This window comes from Chenopodium quinoa, unplaced genomic scaffold (genome assembly GCF_001683475.1).
Source record: "Chenopodium quinoa cultivar QQ74 unplaced genomic scaffold, ASM168347v1, whole genome shotgun sequence".
NCBI lineage: Eukaryota > Viridiplantae > Streptophyta > Magnoliopsida > Caryophyllales > Amaranthaceae > Chenopodium > Chenopodium quinoa.
Window position 1 is genome coordinate 4,987,060 of NW_018744704.1, and position 21,094 is coordinate 5,008,153.

General features: G+C 34.9%; 1 protein-coding gene across 1 annotated transcript; it reads right to left on the minus strand.

Moving 5' to 3' along the window:
- Window positions 1-3,847: 3,847 nt before the first annotated feature.
- LOC110702947 (UDP-N-acetylglucosamine--N-acetylmuramyl-(pentapeptide) pyrophosphoryl-undecaprenol N-acetylglucosamine transferase-like) lies at window positions 3,848-20,802 on the minus strand. The gene is made up of 4 exons (XM_021880706.1): window positions 19,479-20,802; window positions 18,084-18,192; window positions 10,245-10,380; window positions 3,848-4,488 (listed from the first exon to the last, which is right to left on the minus strand). The coding sequence occupies exons 1-4, from the start codon at window positions 20,417-20,419 to the stop codon at window positions 4,367-4,369; spliced, it is 1,308 nt and encodes a 435-aa protein (XP_021736398.1). The 5' UTR covers window positions 20,420-20,802; the 3' UTR covers window positions 3,848-4,366.
- Window positions 20,803-21,094: the final 292 nt, after the last annotated feature.

The window sequence follows — 21,094 nt, forward strand, 5'->3', positions numbered from 1 at the left end:
ATATTATTGATCGGAAGCGGCCTCCACCTAGGCATTCCGATCATTTGACCTCACTGAAGAATTAGCTTTCTAATAATTCCGAACCCTCTATCGGAATAATACACTTGTTGGAAGGACACCATTCCTTTCATTGACGAAATGCATTCATTCCTTCATTGATTTCGGCTATTGTGAAGGGTACTGAGTTTCCAGCCATGATTAAGTGATGCTCTTTGTGGTCTTTTGGAGAGCTTTTGGTAGGTTAACTGATTATCAGCCCCACAGTGGACGCCAAATTGTTTAGGACAAATCTTAGAGGGGTAGTTCTAGGAATTTGTTTAAGGTTTTAGGGGTATTGATAATCAATCGTACAAGAAACAATCAAAACAACAAAGAACAACAATACGACTAAAGAACAATAGATAAAGAGAAAAATAAGAGAAAAAAAACGACAATATTGAGTAAGGACAGCTTCCTTGATCAGAATAGCTACGATTGTTATTGAATGTTCGGTGAAAATAGTTCGAGTATTAATATATGAATCATGCTTACATGTTTTTCTAGCTATTTATACCTAGAGATCTCTAGGGTTTGTACAAATATTGAACGATTTATTAGTAGGGGAATAATCGTAATTGATCCTCTTGCCTTGACTTTCTCCTTGTATTTTTGGTATATTTCCCTTGCTGCCTTTGTGATTGATTTCCTTGCTATATTTGTATCAATCAAGCCGTTGTCTTGATTCCTTCTTTGCTTGGCTTGTTCTAGTTCTTTTGATTGCAGCTTTATGCCTTTTAGGCTTCTTGGGGATACGGGCACAACACCCACGTGCATTATTATTACTAATGCCTACACTCTAGTGTACATAAATATACCGACCCCCCTCCCACCACCACAACCAATTTACCTCCCCCCAAATAAAATCTCCCCAAAAAAAATACAGATTATATGTATCACCATTATTATCTTCTAAAAAGCTTCATTTTATGATTCTTCTCTTCAAAACCCATCATCCTTTGTTTCCTCTCTCCAAAAAAATTCATCATATCCATTTCTCTCTCCAAAAACCTTCATCCTTGATTTTCTCTCTCTAAAAACCTTCATATTTTCCATCATAGAAGTTTAATCATCATCTATCATGTCACTTCTTATGGGAGCTTCATTGTTGACGCAAATCACTGATGAGGTACTAATTTCTCTCTCCTTTTTCCATTCAACGATTTGATATAATTGTTAAATGATGATTTGATTACTCTAATTTTTTTCCCAAATAATTAATTGTCAAATCATAGAAAAAAAATAATATATTGGATGAAATATATCAATATTTGATGTATTCTTGTGTTGAAATAGTTTATGGTGTGTTATTATATTATATAATTATTAGACATAAATAATTGAAAACAGAGTGTTGTCCTAATTTTCTGGATAGTTTAATCTATTTCGTCAGATTATTGAGATGTAAATTTAGTTTAGTGTGGAAAATAATTTTTGAAGAATGTTCATTTTCGTTATGATAGATGTTCATTAGCGTATTAGTAAATGATCATTTGCATATTAATATACAAGCATTAGATTTTTGATAAATGTTCATATTATTGTCATCTTCATCAAATTTTTTCTCTAGAATTAAAGATTTTGAGTAAGAGTTTGTGACTTCTTATACTTTTTTGTGGAAATAAGTGATTCTTATAATTGTTGTTGAATTATGTTATTGTTTGATATTCTCTAATTTTGTGTTAAGGCGTGATTTTATATTATTAATTGTTGGCCTAAATTTATAAAAATTATGTACAATTTGTTCTAGTTCTTATGATTGTTATGCCTAATAATGGAAATTTATTTTTTATACCATCCATTCTCATATTGATAAATGCTCATTATGATCTATATATATATGTGTTCATTCACATATTAATTGATGACCATTTGAATTTTGATAAATGTTCATTTGATTGTTTTATATGTACATTCTCATATTGTAAAATAGTCACTTAGATTTAAATGCACGTTCATTTCATTCTCATATTTAGAAATGCTCATGAGTCTCATTTGGATATTGATACTACATGCATGCAAATTGTTTATTGATAGATGTTTATTCAAATATTAATACATAAATTGTTCATCCTTGCTTGGATATATGTATATTCACATATTTATATAATGCTCATATGTAAAAATCATAAGGAATAATGAAATCATTTGCCACTGAAAATTGAATATAGAGTATAGTTGTGCTAATTTTTTGACTTAGTTGAGCTTTCGTAGAATTATTGAGATTTGAATTAGTTTATAGGAAAAATGACTTTTCAATAAATGTTCATTTTCATTTTGATAGATGTTCACTATATATGATATTAGTATATGATCATTCACATTCTTATGTCATTCAGATATTAATGAATGTATACTGGGATTTAAACAAATGTTCATTTAGATTAAAATGTGTACATGTTCATTCTCATATTGAAAATAATAATACATGTTCAACTTCATATTAAATTAATATATACATACATTTTAACTCTAATATTGATAGATTTTTATTCGAATATTGATACATAGACGTTCATTTGGATATGTGTATATTTACACATATATTAATGTATGTTCATTCACATAATAGAAAATGTTCAAAAATAAATCACATATTGTTCATTCATCGTAGAAAATGTATTATTTTATTACTTTATAGTGTGTTCATTTTCGAATTCGTAATTGTTATAAATGTCCAATTTTGAATCCTTAGATTTCACGTACTTTTGTTCGGAATGTGTTCATGATTGTTATTCATTTTTTTGAAAAACGTGATCTCTTATTGTACAGGATAATCAAGTAAGGAAGTTAAAGGCGACAAATATATTGTGCTCATCGGATTATATTTTTCATGGAAAACACGTAACTATCATATGATTAGAGGTGCAACGAGGAGAATATATCAATATAGACACTTTATTATACCAAATGTAACAATAAATAATATTCATTTAACAAGACAAATATGTACATTTAGAATTTAATGGTTCACTTTCATGTATATGAAATAATTACATGAAATAGAATAGAAATGTGTTATTATTGTAATTAAATTTAATTTATTTTATATTGGAAATTATTTTTAACAACGTTTTATTTAAATAAATAGAATTCTTAGATGTATGTACTTGCATACATCTTATTATATTATTTATATAGTTACACATACCTATTGAAATGAACATTTGATGATACAAAAATGAACATCTGTTGAAACATAAATAAACAAAAATGAACGTTTGATGATGCAATACTTCTTATAATAAAAATGATTTGAGTGTAATAATCCTTATAAATAAATTTGTTCTTAGTTTTATTTATAGAAAATTCTAAAAATAAAATTTAGAAAATATATAAGTATTAATTAGAACAAAAAAACTCCTTGCTAAAAATGAACAACTAATAACACAAAAATGAACATTTACCAATACAGAAATGAACATGTTATAAAAATTTACCGGAAATTCATTAAAAATAAAATAAAAAAAAATAAAAAAAAAAAAAAAAAAAAAAGAAAAAGAAAAAAGGGGAGGGGGGGGGGACGACAGGTACACGCGAAGGGTGGGGGCAGGGGGTGCAGGTAGTGTTCCCCACTCCTGGGTGTAGGTAAAAATTTGTAACATGCATTACCCTCCTTACTTTTACATTCTCTCTCTTAAATTTATGCGTAAATGAAATAGGTCAAGTAATAAATTAGCCTCCACGATGAACTTGTCATGTGCATAGTTTGTTCTTGCTGATTAACTGCTTTGTTGTTTTTAGGACAGTAATGTTAATCGGTAATGTAATTTGCTGATATATAAAGAATGAGAAATCTTCCTAGGGCTGAGAGCACCAAATTATTGCGCCTCCCTTTCTATTTTACTTTTGTTGTTGCTGATGAAATATTATAGAAAGCTTTAAGCTCTCCTACACATCCCTCACTTTAAAAATTAGAAAAACCAAACGAAATTTCAAGCAAGATAAGCTCTTGCTCTGAGTTACTTGCAATAGTGAGGATCAAATGGGATCAGCTATTTTACAAATGGCCTGGCATTTATTTTAACTGACTAATACAGTCATAGGACTGATAGGAGTATAGAGGTAAAATATGTTATGCACAACCCTCTTTTTTGTATATACTAACGCAGGATGCTAATTTAAGCTGAGGTGAAGTATCAGTGGTTCGAAGCATGTATCCTGCCGGAGAGTAAATCACAGGAACATAAAAGTGCGCTGCTCCATATCCAACCTATTGGCAAATCACTGGTAAAATTGCCAACAGCACTGATACTCGCGCATGACTTGAGAGCATACTGTTACCCAGATCCTGTTATAACCCAAGAACAGTTTTCCCATTCTTCAGCTATCATGCATTCACAGATGCTAATTCAACCAGAGCAACCACACGCTCAGCAATCTCAGCACCAGCATTTGGCTTTGCGGCTTGTAAAGCTCTATCAGACATTGCTGCCATAAGAAGATCATTATCTGCAATGAAATTCCAGATTACAAACCTTCATTACAACCAATAAGCAGAATTCATGAAACACAACAATAACGATTGGGATTTGACTAGAATTTCCTACTTTCATAATTGACTAATAGGATAGAAATGAAAGAACTCATAAAATAAATGAAAGAACTCATAAAAGCTAATACAGAAAGCAAAAGAAATACTGAAGGAAAATTATAATTGAGAAAAGAGGAGAAACTACGACTAAAATTCAAAGTAATTGATCATATTAACTTTCTTTAAGCCCATGAAATTTAATAGTCGTTTGGCATTCACATACTAGAAGCAAAGTGTGAGACAATTGGCCCTACTCTAATCCTTGGCTGTGGCAGAACAACTTGAGAATTATTGTTCAAAGTCTACTTACGTATTATAGTATGACACCAAACTGTAATATAATCAATTCAATCACATTGCCAGTAGATTAAAAATTAAGTTTAAACATGGTACCATATCATCAACTTTTTATTCAAACAAATATCAAGAAAAAGAACCAATAAAACTTTTCAAATAATACAGGATCTTCGATATCAAATTCTGAAGTATACAGCAAAATTTGGGCACTTGACTAACATGTATAGCATACCATATTGTTTAAATAAATGAAAGTCACTTGAAAACAATCGAAAATATCAAAATCCTTAAGATTATTTGTTTCAGCTTTTAGTTTGTCCTTAAACATCAAGGTTAACACAGACATTTTTCTGTTGTTCTATGCATTTGATGATTCCAATTTAAAAATGATAACCTTCTTATTCTTTTTATTATTATTATTTTTTTTATTTGTTTTTTTTTTGGGGGGGGGGGGGGGGGCGGGGGGTAATTTGTGTTCCCTTCTTAACATATAAAACTGATCAGATAAATAATTAACATTCTTATCCACATTAAACAGGCTAATTTCTCTCGTATCGTACACACCATGATGACAGTCTCTTATTAATTTGCATCCTCGTTATGTAAATCTTGTCCCGAGAGGCAAAATCTAGCCCTTCTGTCTGCTATTTCTATCTAAATTTCCTCTCCTTTCTCCCTATGATCTTTCTGCTGACATCCTGAAAAGGAGGCAGTACAACTTATGTTCTCACCACAGAAAATTTGGTATTTTAGGTTAACTACTCACTGGGTATATTATCAGTTTGTAACTAAATTGACAAGAAAACAATTTCAGATGATCAAGCTAAGAAGCTACAAAGAATAGCAGTCTAATTAACATGTCTGATATAGGTCTAACTATCTGGTGCCCATATCTTAACTTAAAAAATTCTTCCCTCTACACCTGTACTTATATCACGCAGTTAGACGGCATAGATTTACGACAACCACCTTGAAGTTTAAAAATCGTTCACATCCATCAAATTCATCCTATGGCCGGACAACAGGTCCCTAACTTGGTTTTAGGGGTGGAGGAGGCCATCACAATAAATAATAAAAACATAGAAAGTTTGATGAGCCAATATTTAGCCCCCTAAAAAAATGTTAAATCTTTGGCTTTAATTAAAATTACAAGATGCTTTCCCATCTTTCATTCAGCATAGACAAGTTTGACCATATGATGAAACAGATTTGATAGTGCATGATTAAATAGCACCTGCTTACTGCTTGGAGGAGGCCTTCACAATAAATGGTTGTACTGATGCTGGGATTTATATAGTAACCAAAAAACACATAGCTACATTTTCTAAACCAACTTATAATAAATTGATCTTCCTTGCAGTTAACTTAACAAGATGGTTGCCCCTAAAGTCCATCAGATTAAGAGAAAATTTGGCTAGTTTCTATACTTCCTGTTTGTCAAGATAATGTGTCTTTTTCAATATTTGCAATATTACTGCAGGCCATAACTAAGGTGTAAGAAATATGCCTTGTATTGGTGTTCGAGCGGGTACATGGCCGTGTAGTTTATAGTGCAAGACCGTGTAGTCCGTACTACTTCGTACTCTTCAAGTCTTCAATATACACGGCCATGTGGTCCACGGTACAAGGTCGTGTAATTGCGCTACAGCCACTACTACAATACATGTTACACGGCCATGTGGTTCATGGTACATGGTCGTGTAGTTGCTACTACAAGACCTGTCACACGGCCATATGGTTCAAGTACAAGATCGTGTAGTTGGGCTGCGATTTTTTGTTTGGGCTTTAGTGCACTTCTGTCAAACCCTAAGGAGTATTATATATACCCCTCAGGTTTTTTTTAGACAAATCATTGTGTGGTGTTAAAAAAATCTAAGTGTCTTATGTGTATTTCTCATGTGTAGAGAGATATCATTAGAGATCCGAGAGACAATCAATTTGCTTACTGTGATTAGTCTTAAATCTGTTTAGAATTTGTAATTAATTTTTTTCAAGATCCGATAAAACTTTTACTCTTGCTTACATTCAAGATTTATTCTTTCTTGAATCCGTTATAACATAAGATGCAGAGGTTCTAGGTGATATTAATTGGATAAATTAAATCATAAATATAGAAGGGGTCTGATTCTCTAATTAATTTTCTCAATGATGGAATGTTTATTTCAAGTTTCATCTGTGAAAATCAAGCCCCCTTGAGAATGCAAGGTATTGTTGGCAAGCAATCCAGAGAAATTTAGCTTTTAAGCTTGAATTATGCAAAACTCCTGAAGAAAGTTTCTAAAAAAGCTCTTTGATAGAGTATATAACACATCCCTAGGCTTTAACCATCAACATGGTATCGCAGCCAACATGACACAAAGGTCACGGGTTCAAATCTCATCCACACCCCCCCCCTACTTTCAAATGGAATATTTCACGCAGGGTATGCGGAGGGCCCATGCTACATCAACATTTTAAGTCCAAAGGGCTCTCATGTGAGGGGGCTTGATAGAGTATAAAACATATTCCTGGGCTTAAGCTTTTGGTATCTTTGAACTAATTGGCAGGTGCTACGTTGAAAAAGCATCCATAGAATATCATATAAGTTTTTGTTACTTAGTCAAGGGGCAATAATAAAATGAGACAACTCACAAACTATTCGGGCTAAACTTGATCAAATTTTGACCAAAGAATGTTGTTATTTGGTCAAGGGGTGAAAATCAGACAAGACTAAACACAAACTACAAGAGTTCAACTTTATCAAAACTAAGTAGTGATATCATAATAAGTTGAGTTGGGAATCTCATAACTACAATACCTAAAAATCAAAATCAAAATTTTAAATGAATACATGTTTAACTTACTATTGAAAGGTAGCTTTTTCACAATAAACTACAACTTTTTTTTTTTTTTTTTGCGCATCATTTGTCGTTTCACGCGTACTAATGCAATATTTAGACCATTAATATCTTTGATTATACTTTAATAAAAAATTATAATAATTTGATATTTGAAAAGTAGATATTGATACGAATCCAGATCCCACGTGACCATTTTTTTCTTACGGATAAATTACAAAAGATTATAAAAGGAGATTGTGTGAATAGTGTAAAAATCCAAATGGTGCAATTAAAAAAATGGAGGAAGTATATAATTAACTTTTTACAAATTATTACAACACTCATTATTAAGCCATGTTTGAATCGCGTCCAAGCCTAATAGAAGAGGTTTTGATTTTGAGTCCCCCTTTACAATTTCAAGCTTGGGAGTTATTGATATAATTAGAGACCTATATTTATGGGTTTTAGTTATATATCTTTAGATTAATTTTGATTTGTAGGAATATATGGATATAGGTAACTCCCTAGGTAATTATATCTAATTTAAGAAAGTTAAAAATTGTAAATGAGTGGAGAAGTTTAAAGAGAAGCGGAAAAATAAAAGTGCAAGGGCAGGGGTGCTGATGGAAATATAAAGAGAGTTTTTTAGAAAGTGCTAACCAAATAACCAATTTGGTTTAAAAGTGAACAGCCGCCTCATTTGACAAGTGAGTATAAAAGTAGTTTTGTCAGACATTTAACCCTTATTTCTTATAAAAGGGAGCACATAAGGTAGATTTTAATTGTTTTTTTTCCTCTAATATTTGTCACCACACAAATATAATATTATAACTAGTTTGGGGCCCAGGCGATGCACCGAGTTATGTTTAAATAAAAAATGAAAAATTACCTTGAGTTTAAATAATACCTTGGCACCATTACCTTAAGTTTAAATAATACTTCGTAAAATAAAAATGGTAAAATTAGTTGGGGATAGAAAGAGAGATGGACTAGTATTTGTTTACAATAAAAATGCTTAAAAACTTATAGAATTCTTAATGAAAAGTTACAACTCATGAATGTTATTTAAGTAATAAAGTGACACTGATTGTGGAATAAAAACAAATACAAATATGAATTTTATTCATGGTAAATCAAAGTGAAATAATTGTCGACTTAATATAATAGTGATAATGAAAAGTTGGAAATTCCAAGGGATTTAATGGTTTAAATCTAATCCAAACATTAATATGTCGTGTCATGTCATCATCTATGTGGCGCTATGTCATAAATTTCATGATGACATAAGAATAACACATGTCGTCAACATGTTAATCCCTTGTGTTTTATTAATATTATAGATTTTGCTAAAATTTGTTTTAAGTTCAGCTAATTAGTGATGATAATTAAGAATAAATAATGGAAATAAAATGAAAATTTCTTTTCTTGACAAATGAAGTTGAGAAGATTTTGCATGAGACCGAACTCACCGTCTGACAAAACTATTCTAATATCTGACAATAATATTCTAATATATGACAATAATATTCTAATATATGACATTTATATTCTAATATCTGACAATAATATTCATATATATGGCATTAATAATCTAATATCTAACATTATGTAAGGCATTAAATTGTTAATGTCTAATATTAGATTATTAATGTCAAATATTAGATTACTAATGTCATATATTAGATTATTATTGTCAGAAATATTGGACTCACCGTGAGTCCGACTCCCCTAATTTTTTTTCGAATGAAGTTACAACCTACTTAAGTAATCGTGATTAATTTCGTCCCACGATTTTTAGTAATTGTTATGTTTAAGAAAAAGTTAAGGGATATATGTGCAACTATTAATTACATCAAGTAATCAATATTTGAGAAAGAACAAAGGAAAGTAAATAGAACGAAACAGGTGGAAAATTTTTCCCTATTTAGGTAACTGATTAATTTTCTAAAGTTTAGAAACTTAAATACTTGACATTTAGAAATAATATTTATGTAACATCCAAGAATTTTAAGGATATAATTAAAATAAATTTAAAATTGTTTTTTTTCAAAAGTTACATAAGTCATCATTAATAAATCTTACCATTATGAATATGTGCATTTGCACAACCCAAAGCTAGTAGAGAATTAAGGTCATGCTAATGAAGATTTTTCAAAGTGACTTATACATTACTACAGTTCATAGTGGTGAGATAAGGGTGATGACACATAAGGTGACACATGGCACAGATGCGGCACCAAATCATAAGGTAGGGTGACACATGGCGTTAGCAATCTTAGCATGTTGTCCCTATGAGTATTAATAATATTATAAATAGATTATATAATTATATTTATTGGTCAAAATAGGCGATAAAACACGAGTGCACAACAAACAATGGTATACCTATAATGAATGCACAACAAACAATGTTTTTTTCTCATGCATAAATGGTATACCTATAATGTCCTATAACACCAGATAGATTTTTAAATCTTTCTAGGATACAGTGATTATTACGAAGTGCATATTTTAATGTCACTTGAATAATTACGAAGCTTAAAGAAAATATGGTATACCTATAATGTCCTTGATCGCATTTCGTAGAGTTGTTGAATCAAGTTCATCTTCAGTTAAAATTCTTGAACCAGCTAAATCTGCCATTAAAGATGCATTTTGGAATTGATGTCCTTCTGCATCATTTGGAGAAGGAATCTGCATATCGTTTGATAAGAGTAAATTCAAGATAGACTTATTATATAGAGATTGATGACATAAATGGTAGCCAAGGCCCAAAACACTTAAATTAAAACAAAATACACTCAAATGCAAATGGCAATTTGGCAATGAATGACATTCATCTTCAAATAAGTAAGCATGCACCAAGGAACATTCATAATTTTACACAATTTAACCAGGATAAGGATGCAAGATTTTAAAGGTCAGAAATTTATATATTTTCTAAACAACAAAAGATACTACAGTACCTAGAAAAGTTCTACCTTCATGAAAACAGAATATCTATATTGTAAAATACAAGAAACTATAGTTCAAGCTATTTAACCAATTAGAGTGGCAGATTGGATCTAAAATGATACATTTCCTTCCAAATTTCTATAAGACATGGCTGAAAAAGACAGGTGAACAATCTGAGCAGTCTCTTTTGTAAACATTGACTTAAGACTGTTTCCTACTTCATTGTTTTCGTGCAAGTCAGCAGCCAATAAGAAATAGAACCTGATGCCTATTACGATTTATAATATGTCTATTGCTTTGCTTAGATTTTAGGCATGCTTATAGTTAATTAAGTACAGCATGAACTAAAAAAAAACAAAAAGTACAGCGTGAACTACATAAAGAAAATTAAAGGACGTTTACTAAAGATTATGATGTTTGGGAAAACTCCGCCAGTGGGTTTCCCGCAACTAGTCCCAAGCCTGGATAAAGGAGGAGGGTTTTGGTAGGCCAGTGACAGCAGTGTATAACTTTGTCACATCCCATGACATGAGCCAAACTGATATTTTCGTGGGGGCGTTCCCTACTCAGCGACGCGTTGCACTTCCTAGACCCGGGTGGAGTGATAAGTATGCAAGGGTTGCTATGTCGTCACCCGGAAGCAACGCGCCACATTGCCCGAGTGTGGTGTTAAATCAGCAAGGGTATGCCATTGGGGCTGAGCGCCAGACTTGGGTGCAGTGATAAGTATGCAAGAGTTGCTAGGTCGTCGCCCATAAGCGAACCGCCACATTGCCCAAGTGTGGTGTCAAATGATCAAGGGCTAGGGCTTGCAGTTGGGGGCACAAGGGAGCATGGTGCGAGTGAGCGTAGTATGAGGGAGCGTATGAGGAAAGACTCTAGTTTGCAAATTGGTTCTTGGAATGTGGGGTCTCTTACGGAAAAATCGGCAAAAGTGGTAGAAGTGATGAAGAGAAAACGCATAAACATCATGTTCCTCCAAGAGACAAGGTGGCCCGGAGAAGGAGCTCGAGGCTTGGTTTTGGGGTATAAGGTGTGGTACATTGGACAGGAAACGAGCCACATGACTAGGAATGGTGGAGCTAGGAATGGAGTTGGTGTGATTCTTGATGAAAGGTTGTCGAAAGAGGTAATCAAGGTCTATCAAAAGTAGGGATGGCTACGGATTCGAACCTGACCCGGATCCGTGGATCCATATCCGTTTTTCACAAATATGGATCTTCAAAATTTGGACCCAACGGATCTTGATACAGATCTTAATTCAATACGTATCTGGATCCGTTTACCGTTTTATATCATTTACTATTTTTATCCTAAGTTCTGACTCCTAACTATACTCTCCCTAAGTGACTAAGCCCAGCCAAAACTCAAACCTCTCTCAATCCTAACCCAAACCCTAACACTCTACACTTCCTCTCTCTACTAACACTCCCCAAGCGGCCAAGCCAAACTCTCACTCTCTCTCTACCCCTATTTCCTTAACCTCATTAACCAATAGACATTGATCGCTAACGGCCGACAACAATCTCCGGTAGTGGGTAAGCATGAAGGAGGGAGGAAATCAAACTTATACTTTATTTTCCTGTTCTTGTGTTAAGGTTGATAATGGAGTTATGGCCCAACTTTAATTGATGTTGTTCTTCCTTTACTGCGGATGTTATCTCAAATTGCCGTTGAAGTCGATGATAGTTCGTCATTCCTTTTTGACAGTTCTACATGCTTGCATCAAGAAAACATACTGATTGTTTATTGTTCAATTATTTTGCATCCTTCTTGCCATTATAATATAGTAGTTGTAATTGTTGGGTCTTTGTGGTTGATGAATGTGAAATTATAAGCAAATATAGACATTTTATGACAAATTGACAAGTAAAAATAAATAAATAATTAGCCTTTTGTGTTTCATAATGATTAATAGTTTAAAATACTAATGAATATTGAACCGTGTTTGAATTTGGGTTGAAATGCATGCACTTTTTGTCTTACAAATTATATTTAGGAAAATTTAACAACAATAATCAAACCTTTGCCCTGTTCTCCTAAAATAATTCAACCTTTCGTTGAACCCTAAATAATCCTAAATCTATAATTTATTTTCTCCCGGCAACCCTAGCAGGTCACCCAACCCTTTACTACCGGCTATCATCCACGTGGCACTTCCTTACTGGCCGATTTTTTTTTAATTATTTTTAATTCTGAAAATTGAAAAAAAAAAAAAAAAAAAAAGAAAGCCTTCTTCTCTCCTTCCCTTTCCTGCTTGTTTCTCTCTCCTCTCCCAACCTCCATTATCACCCACCAACACCACTTAACACACCATCCATGACCACCACCTACAACCACCTCAACACACCAACATCATCACTCAACACTAACACCCACGACCAACCCACAAAACAACTGCAAACACCCACATCAACGACCACCCTCAACATAACCGCAAACAATACCCACAACATCAATGGCCGCACATAACACAACCAAAACAACACAACGGCCACACCACCTCGTCATAACCATCGCTGCCCACACCATCCCATCATCACTCGCCACCACGAATCACAAACCAACACCACCACTCACTCACCACCGATCACATCTCATAACTCACCACCTTCCCACGAATCTCACCACCCCATTACCACGAACCACCACCCCATACACTCCAAATCACCCACAAATTTAAAACCCCAATGACGCGATTTGTGACTTATAATTTGTGAATTCCCCTTTGATGCAAAAATCAGATCTAGTTAAGACATAACCTTTACTTTCAAGTTTTAAATAGATGGCCCAAGCAACGAAATGACTTGATACTAAACGTTTAAGCTAGCAATTAAATTGAGAGAGAGGAGGGTGTAAGGTTTTGGGAAATGGAGGGGTGGTGGGGGTGGGAGGAATGGTGATTTCGTAACTAAGGTAAGGGTGGGGAAGGGGACTGCGTGAAGGCGGATGAAGGGAGCGGTGGCCGCTGGAGAGGGGCGGAAGGAGCGGCGGCAGGGGAGGGTGGGTGATCATTCCACCCTCCATTGATATCACCTACAATCTTTAGAAGGAAGATAGAATAGGAGAAAAAAGGGGGGAAAAAATTAAAAAAAATATGTTGACTTATTCAGCCGGTTACCGGTAAAATGGGTTTGTTGGGAGAAAAATAAATAATAAACTTAGGATTATTCAAAGTTAATTAAGAGGTTGGATTATTTTGGGAGAATGGGGAAAGGTTGGATTATTCTTGCTAAATTTTGCTTATATTTATTGTAAAAATTAAGCAAAATGCCCGGGATCCGTTTTGGACCCGGATCAGTAAGACTCGACGGATCTGGATACAGATCCTCATTTTCCATACCCGACGGATCCGGGTCGGATTTGGATCCAGTGCACAAAAACGGATTTGGATCTAGATGCACTTGGACCCAGCCAGAACCGACTCGTTGCCATCCCTAATCGGAAGAATGATAGGTTGATAAGGGTGAAGTTGCTATGTGGCAAGGAGATTATGAATGTTATTAGTGCGTATGCTCCCCAAGTTGGTTTACATGCACAAGAGAAACGACAATTTTGGGAGGATTTAGATGAGGTGGTACAGGGTGTCCACCACAAAGAGAAATTATATATTGGAGGTGATTTAAGTGGGCATGTTGGGGTAAGCCAAGATGGCTACGAGAGGCCGAGAGTGTGGAGATGATTTAAGTGGGCATGTTGGGGTAAGCCAAGATGGCTACGAGAGGTCGAGAGTGTTCCAGAGGTTTTGGGTATGGGCAGAGGGACGCGGGTGGTGAGGCTATTATGGATTTTGCCAAATAATATGACTTAATTTTGGCTAATACTTGGTTTAAAAAACGGGATTCCCACTTGATAAATTTTCGGAGTGGATCAAACGCAACACAGACTTCCTGCTCACAAGGAGCACGGATTGACAAAGTTGTTTAAACTGCAAAAGTCATCTCAGAAGAGAGTATGGTCACCCAACATCGGCTTTTGGTATTACTATTCATTTGAAATAGAAGGGAAAGAAAAAAGGAAGACAAGAGGAGTCAAGGATAAGATGGCAAAATCTAAGGGATGCAAATGCTAAGGTTTTTAAGAATTGAGGTGGAGAGCCGAATCCAGACATGACTTGGTTATTGTTTCTTGAGAGTGGCCAAAGAGGTCTTAGGGCAATCAAGGGGGAGAATTTCGATGCAGAGAGATACTTCGTGGTGGAATGAAAAGGTGAAAGCAGTAATTAAGAAAAAAAGGAAATGCTATAGAAAATGTAGGAGCGAAGAACCTTTGCAGCATATAAGGAGGCTAAGAGTAAGGCTAAGGCAGTTGTTCGCCAAGCGAAAGAAAAGGCTTGTTAAGAGCTTTATGAAAAGCTTGACTCCGAGGAGGGAGAAAAGATTATTTATAAGATGGCGAAGAGAAAACAAGAGGCAAGAAAAGATATTGGCATGGTAAAGTGTGTCAAAGATAACCAAATTGTTCTGGTACAGGATGAGGACATCTAAGGATAGGTAAAAAGGATACTTCGATGAATTATAATGAAAGTCATGGAGTTGTGCCAGGAGATACCTCTGTGAGTGATGAATAAATCAACATGGAGTATGTGTGGAGGATTAGGAGAGTAGAGGTGAACATTGCAATGAAGAAGATGAAGCCTAAGTAGGCGGTTGACCCTGATGGTATACCGATAGAGATTTGGAGGTATTTGGTAAGATTGGTATTGATTGGTTAACAGACCTCTTTAACAAGATATGAAGGGCTACACGGATCCCGCAAGATTGGAGGAAGAGCACCTTGGTCCCAGTCTATAAAAACAAAGGAGACGCGAGTAATCAAGCTTATGAGTTAAACTATGAAGTTGTGGGAAAGAGTGATTAAACATAAGTTAAGGGCATGCACAAGCATTTCAGATAACCAATTTGGTTATGCCCGGGAGACCTACTATGGAAGCAATCCATTTGATAAGACAAGTGAAGGAGTTTTATAGGGTAAAGAAGAAGAATCTTCATATGGTCTTTATTGATTTAAAGAAGGCATATGACAAGGTACCAAGAGAGGTACTTTGGTGGGCAACGTTAAAGAAGGGTATCCCACGAAAGTAAGAGGACTTGGTTAAGGATATGTATCAGGATGTGTCAACAAATGTGAGGACATGTGGAGGGTTGACAAAATATTTCCCTATTACAATTGGATTCATCAAGGGTCTATATTATGCCCTATTCTTTTTGCAACGGTTCTGGATAAAGTAACCGAACCAATTTAGATGAGATTCCATGGTGTATGTTGTTTGCAGATGATATCGTTTTGGTGGATGAAATGAAAGATGGGGTTAATGCCAAATTAGAGCAATGGAGACAAAGGTTGGAATCTAGAGAGTCTAAGCTAAGTCAGAGTAAGACTGAATATTTGGTATGCCACTTTGGTATTCAGAGGGGGACAAGTGATGATGTGGTAAGTTTGAATACAAAGGACTTGACCATGAGTGAATGTTTTAAATATCTTGGGTCGATCATCCACAAAATGGTGACATTGATCATGACGTGGCCCACATGATTAAGTCGGGGTGGCTTAATTGGAGAGCGGCCTCGGGAGTGTTATGTGACCGAAGCATTCCCTAACAATTGAAAGGAAAATTTTACAGGACTGCTATACAGTGTTGCTCTATGGTACAGAATGTTGGGCTTGTAAGAAGAAGCACATTAAAAAGTTGGAGGTTACGAAAAATGCGCATGTTAAGGTAGATCTGCGGGAACACTCTAAGAGATAGAATCAAAAATGAGGTTATTCGCAATAAAGTAGGGGTGGCAAGCATTACAGACAAGCTAAGGGAAAATCACTTTGTCTGTAAGACGGAGGTCCAAGGGTGCACCGGTACGAAGAGTGGAAGAATGGGGTCGGGAGGGGTTAAACGAGGGAGAGGGAGACCAAAAATGACTTGGTTGGAAGGAGTTCGAAAGGATATGAAGTATATAGATTTGCATGAGGATGAGGCATTGGATCGTAAGGGATGAAGAGGTAAGATTTTTGTCAATGACTACATGGAATAATCACTAGTGGTTCAGTAGCCGACCCAACTTATGGGATTAAGGCTTTGATTGATTAATTGATTGATAATGTTTGGGAAGACGGTCAAATTTTCTAATTTATTTATTCCAGGTGCTGAATATTTCTGCTTCTAAGGTGATAAACCCCATGTTGATCTCAGCTCCTTTCCCAGTTGCTCAGCTTCTTATATCAAGGCACACTCATATCACTTTTATTTTTTGGGATGTCCAATTCGGATACATTGTTCAATCTACTCTAACATTGTGTCATGGTGGTTCCTTTCAAGATTAATTACACCAAGTGCAGGTCTTCCATAAGAACCATAACGGTACATTAATCTCTTCATCACAAAGAACAGGTATGATGGTTATGCAAGAGTGGGCTTCTAAAGGTCAGTTTGATACTGTTGTAATTAAGCCTCAAGCCACCGCCAGGAGTAGGAGTTCGCTCATCTGGAGCATGGACGTCATGTAAGTTTTAGTGCATTATTTATACATCTGCAATCACACGTACAACTGTAATACCATCTGCAATGCAAAAGGCCTAAATCACCTCCCTACATGAACCAAGCCTATTTGGCGCTTTGAACTCACTTATGTCTAAACATAGTGTTTCCTTGCATGGGTAGCACATGTAAACCTTATAACTACACTAACACAAAGAAGATAGGGAAAATATGAAGAAAAAAAAAAAGCTTTAATCAATGAATCCCGTGCCATCCTATGCTTTCATTCCATCCAATCAATTAGTCAATATTTCAGACAATTCCAGTACAACAATCCAACACTAAACACACATCTTATACTACTCTACTCTTTTCCCTAATAAAACATCCAAAGACTAGACATAAACCACCTTCCGCTCTCCCTTTCCAATATCCCCCCCCCCCCCAAAAAAAAAAAAAAAAAAAAAAAAAAAAAAAAAAAACACACACACACACACCCAATAAGCCAATATCTACAGACATGTTGCTAATATGAAGTGTGGAGTTAACTCCCAACATTTTAACTTCTTAAATGTACTACCTTCACATTTGCCAGCACAACCTTGGTCTTTAAAATCTCTAATTTTGTTTTAGTAAAAAAATTATAAAAAGTTGATGGTTTGAATAAACACATTTAGAATTATCCAACTACATTTTACATGATAACATTCACTAATATACATTAGTAGATAAATATGGTCAAAGCACATGTGACAGTGAAAAAGTCATTATGAAAGATTAAAAAAATGGAAGGAGTATTTCTATCTTGAGACAAGTTGCAGTTTTAATCTAGATTTGTCATATCAGATGTAATAACAACAAAATATGATCGAATTTCTTGTTAAAAATGATCAAACCCAATACAAGCCACCTGACATGATCATAAAAATTTTAAGGATCAAGAAACCAAAAAGGAAACTAAGATTGTTACCAGGATGGCAGGTTTCCCAGTAACCAGTAGTTCAGTACAAGTCAACGCTCCAGCCCTAGAAACAACAAGATTTGCTGCTGTATATGCCATGTCCATAGAACGCAAAAACCTTATAAAGAAAAATAATAAAAATCATTTTCAGATCATGTACAACAAAGAAGAGGGGTGGGGGGGCTATTAGATGTACTCATGGACTCAAAAGATGCAAATTAAAGCTTGACATATACAAAATACGAACAAAAGGTTTATGAATAATATTCTGAGATCAACACAAACAAAAAAGACTAGATACAAAATTGACAATGAACGCAGGTCTGTAAACCAGAAAGAAGATATGGATCAGCGATGTTGACTTACAGGCCAGCAACAGAACTGAGTACTGAAGAGAATATTTAACACATACACCCTATGTTCATCGAATGTTTTAACCAAACATAACAAGGTCATACTATACACAGCAAAGATAGGATGGTTCTGTTATAGTAGTGCTAGAACATTGTTATCCGGGGAATCAAAATCTGATGTAGTTGGCATACAAGCTTGTCATGTAACTTTGCCATAGAAGTTCTCAAAGTCAAAGAAGATAAAGAAGAAGGTTGATAACAAAGAAGAAAGTTCTTTGCCATTTTTTTTTATTTATGCAGTGACAACAAAATGTTTTGCATGGTTAAGTATAGGATATCACATTCTCACTAGAAATAAAATCTGATCATATTTTCTTCTTAAAATTAAAGAACCTATTGCACGAAACACATTTCTTTAAGCATCTAATGACAGAAAGTTCTACATTGTATTAGTAGAACAAAAATTGGAAAATGTAACCTATTGTATTAGACACTAGACAAGAGATTCTCCTTGAAGTTGCATGTGAAAAGGTAATGCTGCTTGACTAGGGATCATGAATCTGCCCATGGATTTATATTGACTTCGTGTAAATAAACATGCTAGGAATATCAAAATAAGGGAAGCAATAGTAAACGCCTAATTATTACTTGCTGAAACATAGAATTGAGCACAAGGCATATGGTCTGCTACTAAAGAAATCAAAGCTAGCTTAAACTACTTGCAGAGTCACATGCCTAATAATGAAGCCTTTAGCAGATTCAATTACATTGAATGAAACTAATCATAATGCCAAAACATTCAATTGTTTGTTAAACTTGACTTCTGGTAGAAATTATAACAAAACAAATTAAATAGCATAAATATTTTCCATGATTAACCATAAGTAATGGACTGAAAACATTTGAAAGTAACAACTAAGTGAAATTCTCATTCCTAATAACAGTGAAAATAAATTAAATCCAACCAAATCTTAAACATAATAACCTCCCAAAACAATAATGGCACAGCATAAAAGTGAAATTAAACATGAAATTAGAAGCAAAAACTCACGGTGCTAAAACTAATTGGGGATGGTTTCGAACAAGACTCTCCATCTCATCAAATGACTCCACACCAGTCTCCCAGATAATATGCAAATTCGGCCGCTGCTCCAACATTTGAAAGTATATATTAAATAGAGCAATGTTCATAGAATTAGCCCCAAAGGATCCCCCAAGCACTAGCAGCACCACCACCTCAGAATCCGAAACGTTAGCCAACCTAGGGAAAAAATAAGACCGTGCCACAGCTTTCGACACATTCTTCTTTAACAACAACCTCACCGGATTCCCACTCACAACAACCTTCTTCTTGTCAGTTGGAAACCGATCAACAGACGAATTATAAGCCACAAAAACAAAATCAGCAACAAGAGAAAGAAACCAATTCGCTAACCCAGGAACTGAACTTTGTTCTTGAATAACCATTTTTAACCCCTTAAGAGCAGCAATTAGGCAAATTGGAAAAGAGACATAACCACCAGTTCCAACTACAATTTGAGGTTTAAATTCCTTCATTATATTCCAACTTGCAATCATTGACTTTACCCATTTTAAAGGAATGCTCAAATTTTTGAAGGACAATATAGGGCGGAGTAATGGGGTAGCTGGGATAGCAGAGAAATCGTACCCGGAAGACGGCACGGCCGTGCATTCCATCCCTGAATCAGTACCAATAAACAGAATTTTAGCATCTGGGTTTATGATTTTGATCTCGTCTGCTATTGCTACTGCCGGAAATATTTGACCCCCGGCACCGCCCGCGGCAAATACTATTCTCAATTCCTTTTGCTTATTATCTGTTTTTCCTGCATTAGAGGAGTCAAGGGCAGGAGGGTCGATTGATACACAGCAGAAAATTTGAGACCTGGGTTTTGGTGGGTGAATAATGGAGACTTTGGTATGTTTTGGTGGGAATTTGAGGTGAAAATGAGAGATAGTTGAAACCACCATTGTTATTGTTTTGAAGCTAAAGTTGCAGAAGATTTTTTAAGGAGTATTAAATGCACAACTGAGATATTGAAAATGAGTGACATTAAGGTTTTGGGGGAAGATGTTGGATTTTACTAGAAATATTAATTCAGTGGAAGATATTCTAGTGTTGTATTGTAGTTACTTTAGACTTCAGAAACAGACAAGTTACTTGACTTTTCGTTGTCGGAGTTGGGTATTTGGAAAATGGTCCAAGATTGGAGGAATTAGAGTGTTTGGCCGAGAATCCTACGGAATACTAGAGTTCCTCGCGCTAAACGTGATGGAAAAAACACCCCTTTCATGTTTTGTTTACGGAGTAGAAAGCTCCCTGTGAAATGGTGATTTTTTTTTTAATCGTTACATTTTCTTTTTACGACAATTCTATTGAAATACTCCGTATTATTCTTCCTTTTTTAAAAATTATTTCATTTTAGTATTTATCTTTTTATATGGATTCCACTCAAAGCTGCTACTATTCACTATTTTATTATTTTCCTCTCACATCTCTTACTTTTTTTAAAACTAGAATTGTTTAGGGTAAAAATTACCCATGACAAATGGACCAATCCGGACCTGCCACGTGTCCACCATGTGGGCCAATCAGTGTCCGCCATTTGTCACCCTAAGAGGTCCAACATGGACTAATCAGGCCAC